We start from the raw sequence: 5,736 nt of genomic DNA, 5'->3' as shown, positions 1-5,736 counted from the left end.
TTGACTTACTGCGGGGCACACGGGCCACAGGAATAAGAGCCTCGTTGGACGTAGAATCGCTGTTCACTAACGTACCAGTGGACGAGACAATCGGGATGATAGCCGACAGAGTGTATCGTGATCCAGCCTGTACTCCTCTTGACATACCAGAAAATATCCTAAGGAAACTACTCCAAGCTTGTACTAAAGAGGCACCCTTCTTGAGCCCGGATGGGCACATGTATAAGCAAGTAGATGGGGTCGCCATGGGTTCTACCCTAGGTGTCCTGTTTGCAAACTTCTACATGGGTACCATCGAGCAAAAAGTCTTAGTCGACATGAACATGAAACCGGCCATATACTGCAGGTATGTTGACGAAATTTTTACACAGGTACCTGATGTCAGACATCTGCAGGAGTTGAAGGAGGCATTTGAGCAGAGTTCCGTGCTGCGTTTCACTTACGAGATGGAAAAGGATGGGAAGCTGCCCTTTCTAGATGTAACAGTCATGGAAAAGAGCGGAGGTTTCCACACTAAGGAAACGAACATAGGAATGTGCCTAAATGCCAAAAGTGACTGCCCAGATAGGTACAAGAGGAGTGTTGTTAACGCATATGTCAACCGTGCTCTCAGCCACAGCTCAGAATGGAAGCAAGTCGACGAAGAACTCTGTAGGGTAAGGCAGGTCCTAGTCAACAACGGCTTCTCCAATGGTTTCGTCGAAGACATCATAAGAAGGAAAGTGAAACGCCATGCAACCTCTGAAGAGACAACCAACACAACACCTATACCCCCTATTAGACTATTTTACAGGAACTTCTTTTCCACAGCTCATAAAACGGAGGAAAGGGTCCTGAAAGATATTGCTAATAGAAACGTTATCCCTACAGACAAAAATCAGAGGATACAACTGACGATTTACTATAAAACCAGAAAAACGGCCAGCCTACTCATGAGAAACTCTCCAGACACAAAACAGAACGCTTTAAAAGAGACTAACGTCGTCTATGCCTTCAAATGCCCTCTTAGGGACTGTAAGCTCCAAAAAACCCAGTATATAGGCAAGACAACAACATCTCTTTCTAGGCGTTTAACGATGCATAAGCAACAGGGCTCCATTAAGGAACATATAATCTCTTCCCACATCCAAACCATCGCCAGAGAAATCCTAGTAAACAACACAGAAATCATCGATAGATACAGCAATAGCAGGCGGCTTGACGTTTGCGAGGCACTACACATCAAGAAGTCAGTCAACACCAGCAATCAACAGCCAATTAATGCACAACTATATTCTACCCACCTCAAGACTCCGCTCCAATATAGAAGCATCAAGAAATATGGACCAATAGGCTTTCTACAATCACTTCTATTCAATACCCATTGTTTCATGTTCTGGCTTGTGTTGATGAAATTAATACCTTATTAAATACCACCTCACCCCATCCACCTCACTCAAATGTAGATATAAACAAAATCGGAGATGTGTAAGTTCTATTCAGTTGTGTATGTGTTAACTAAAGTCTTTGAAAATGTAATAAGTTTTACGAAACGCGCTCAAGTGTCGCGTCAGACTAGAAATAAAAATGAATTTTGGAGAATTGATTTTTGAATTACCACCAACAGTGAAAAGAAATGTACGAAAGATTGAGAAATTCGTGTTAGAATTATTAATCTTACTTTTTCGGTCATATTTAATAATATATGTCTACAGGAAAGACTGCTACCAAAATATACTAATATATATATATATATATATATATATATATATATATATATATATATATATATATATATATATATATATATATATATATATATATATATGTATATATCTCAGGATACAATAATGGATGGAACTGAGTATAGAACTACACCGCTTTTAAAGAGCTAGTTAGAGAGGGGCCAAAGAGTGCTTGATAAGAGCTAGCGAGAGAGGGGCCATAGAGAGTTAGATAAGAGCTAGCGAGAGAGGAGCCATATAGGGCTTGATAAGAGCTAGCGAGAGAGGGGCCATAGAGTTAGATAAGAGCTAGTGAGAGAGGGGTCATAGAGAGTTTGATAAGAGCTAGTGAGAGAGGGGTCATAGAGAGTTTGATAAGAGCTAGTGAGAGAGGGGCCATAGAGAGTTAGATAAGAGCTAGTGAGAGAGGAAATACAGAGCACTATAAGAGCTAGTCAGAGATCACAAGCCTCCAACCAAGACAAGAGTCCGCGATAGAGTATCTCAAGTACACAGACCCAGATCTAGAACTTCTTTACACACAGAAATCACAATAACATGATGCATCAAATGAACAAATCCACAAGGGCCGTGACGAGGATTCGAACCTGCGTCCAAGAGCATCCCAGACGCTGCCATTATCGACTGAGCTACGACATGGTATAAGAATTGCAACCAGAAATTCTACTGAATTTACTTGGATCCTGCAGCCTCTCCGAGACACAAACCAGGATTTTACACAATTCCCTCCATGTACTCCCCGTGTAATGAAGGGCGAAGAGGGTGAACGGCCTATTGACATAGCTCGAGTGCATGGAGGGAATTGTGTAAAATCCTGGTTTGTGTCTCGGAGAGGCTGCAGGATCCAAGTAAATTCAGTAGAATTTCTGGTTGCAATTCTTATACCCTGTCGTAGCTCAGTCGATAAAGGCAGCGTCTGAGATGCTCTCGGACGTCGGTTCGAATCCTCGTCACGGCCCTTGCGGATTTGTTCATTAGAACTTTTTTGTTGGCCAATTTCAAGTGGCCGGACTGCACCCATGTGTCTAGTACCAGCTTCAATTCCGGACTAATGACATAACTAGGTTGCCGAAAGATTGCCAGATTGCTATATAGTGTAAATTCTCGTCCAATGCGAAATCCGTAGGTTGGAACCCGTCCTCCTGATAGAGTGTCGCATTTTGACGTATACTCTGCCTAAGGCCAAACTTGTACTAGAAAATAGTTAAGGCTCGCGCAATAGACATACTGTCCCGTTTTCTGTTTAGGGTCCTCTGGTAAGTTAGGATAAGGGCACTTTAGTACGACAGTTTCTTGACGTTGGGAAATCTTTGGAGGCCGGGGTGGAATTTTGACTTTTATGTACATACTCGTCATCACTAATGGACTATTCTGAAAAATAGTCCAGATGTTGCGTAGTGTTAGTCACTGCTGCAAGTCCTCCCCACAATCTTCACTCACCTCTTCCACCTGTCAAGACGCTCAACGCCCACTAAGTGTAGTAGGCGGTAAAATACTGGCCGGTAAAGGCCATCCCTCCCACCTCCATAATTACGTCAGTCACCCAACAAAAAACTTGAGTCATTCAGGCAGACCCGTTTTCTCTTAGGCTTTATATTCTTTTCCTGCTACCGACCGACACAAGGATGCCGGTCAAGGATTGTATTCATCAACCACTTAGTGACCACTTACGAAACGTGTACATCTTTCATCAATCACAGCGATTTTGTCTGTTTTTATCGAAACGTTATGAACTATGAAGTTTATAACCATAATAACATTAGATCGGGTACGACCTCGCACGATTCGAAACTGCTATGAACTCTTGAATAAATAAAAACTTAGCCGTTATTATCGAGGGAAGATACACAGGTTTCGTGAGTAGACATGTAAATGTTTTATGAATCTTGGTCCAGATCATGAGTGTACATATTTATTAAATGGACGCCCAAAACTTGCTACAAGAATGAACGGTTTAACCCAACATAGAAAGCTATTTAAAAACATTATTTAACTGGAGGCACAACATAAGAGGCAGCAGTATAGTTCGGGACAGAAATGGTTGAGCACTTTTCCTATCACCTAATGTCTCTGTTCACCTAGCAGAAAGGGATCTCGATACAAGTCTAACGTGTATACAAAGCCATCATGTCATTTCCGCCAGGCTCAGCAGAGGGTACACTGGAGTAAGACCTCAGCACCTCAAGATGACAAACCCAGTTCTCGGCCAAGATGCCGAGACACGACTGTCAGAGGTCACGAAGGTTGTCAACGACCGCCTCTCTGGGCTGATCCCCAGACACAAAGCCTTCGTCGTAGCATCCCTTAGTGCCCTGAAGAAGGGTGGTGGAGTCAGACCAGTTACCGCGGGTGACACTTCGGCGCCGTGTTGCCAGGGCAGCTGGCAACACAGCTGGCACAAGGTGTCCCAGCAGGGAGACCCACTTGCCCCTTTTCTTTTCTGCATGGCTGCTAAAGAGGTCACAAGCAGGTTGATCAGCGAGCTCAACATTTAGTACTGAACGATAGCACCCTGACAGGGACACAGGAGTCCCTTCTAGGAGTATCTACAGCCGGTGAAATATAAGGGAGAGGAGTAGGGACTCCGGTCATACATACACTGTCGATCACAGTACGAAATCAGTGCATCATACTGGATAGATGCAGTAAGAACCGTCTTACCAGGAGCCCCAGTAATCGTTCCCACCAACAGTGTGCTGCTAGGGGCACCTTTGGGCTCGAATGTCAATGCGGTAATCCTCTAAAAAAAAACTTCCAAAGGTGTGCTGCCTCTTTCGATAGTCCAACATTAACAGTATGACAAACCTCTCAAAGCAATATCTATGAAATTGTTAAACCTTCACAAAGGAGGTAGTAAAGTAGATGCAACAAATTATAGGTCAATAGCTCTACACCACATGGAATCACAACATTTACATCACCCTGGGCAACACGGGGTTCAGAACAGGGCGCTCCTGCCTCTTACAGTTGCTAGATCACTATAACATGACCTTAAGTGCCACGGAAGACAAGCAACACGCAGATGTAATATACACAGACTTTGCAAAAGCTTTCGGCAAATGTGGCAATGATGTTATTGCACACAAACTGTGGTCAAAAGGAATTACTGGCAAAGTAGAGAGATGGATCTTCAACTTCCTAACGAGCATGACCCAGAGAGCAATAGTCAACACAGTCAAATCCAGATCATCAACCGATAAAAGTTCAGTCCCCTCCAAGGTACCTTACTTGCTCCGGTACTTTTTCTCCTCCTCATATCAGACAGATAAGGATACAAACTACAGCACTGTATCATCATTTGCAGATGACACAAGGATTTTCATGCGAGTAGACAATATAGAAGACACGGCAAACCTCCAATCGGATGTAAATCAGGTCTTTCATTGGGTCTCAGATTATATGATGTTTAATGAAAATAAGTTCCAGCTCCTGCGCTATGGTCAAAACGAAAATATAAAAACGGAAACCATTAATAAAGTGAAATCAAATCACACAATAGAACGAAAAAGTAATGTAAATTATCTAGGAGTAATCATGTCGGAAGACCTTACCTATACAAGTTACCATAAAGCAGTTGTCACGACTGCAAGAAAAATGACAGGTTGGATAACAAGGACCTTCCAAACAAGGGCCGCCATACCAATGATGATACTTTTCAAGTGCTCTCTAGGGTGGAATAGTGTTGCACTTTAACAGCCTCATTCAGAGCCGGAGAAATTGCTGACCTAGAAGGGAAGGGAACTATCAGGAGAAAGTGCCAAGCCATTACGACTATATACAACACTTGGAAGGGATCAGGATAAGGATTTGGGATGGGACGAGGAAAGGAATGGTGCCCAACCACTTGGATGGTCGGTCAGGGATTGAACGCAGACCTGCACGAAACGAGACCGTTGCTCTACCGTCAAGTGGGTTGACCTACAGAGCGGGCAAAGATCATTTACAGCTAGAATCCACTCTATAAGTGATTACATCACGTGAAACCAGAAGACATGGCAGGATGTGCACAATA

At 43.3% G+C, this 5,736-nt stretch overlaps 1 protein-coding gene across 1 annotated transcript; it reads left to right on the top strand.

Moving 5' to 3' along the window:
- The first annotated feature begins 4,709 nt into the window (after nt 1-4,709).
- LOC138367426 (uncharacterized) lies at nt 4,710-5,417 on the top strand. The gene has a single exon (XM_069329078.1). The coding sequence runs from the start codon at nt 4,710-4,712 to the stop codon at nt 5,415-5,417; it is 708 nt and encodes a 235-aa protein (XP_069185179.1).
- The last annotated feature ends 319 nt before the right edge of the window (nt 5,418-5,736 follow it).

This window comes from Procambarus clarkii, chromosome 22, assembly GCF_040958095.1.
Source record: "Procambarus clarkii isolate CNS0578487 chromosome 22, FALCON_Pclarkii_2.0, whole genome shotgun sequence".
Classification (NCBI taxonomy): Eukaryota; Metazoa; Arthropoda; class Malacostraca; order Decapoda; family Cambaridae; genus Procambarus; species Procambarus clarkii.
The sequence above is the reverse complement of the archived record's forward strand: the minus strand, read 5'-3'. Positions and strand labels throughout refer to the sequence as shown.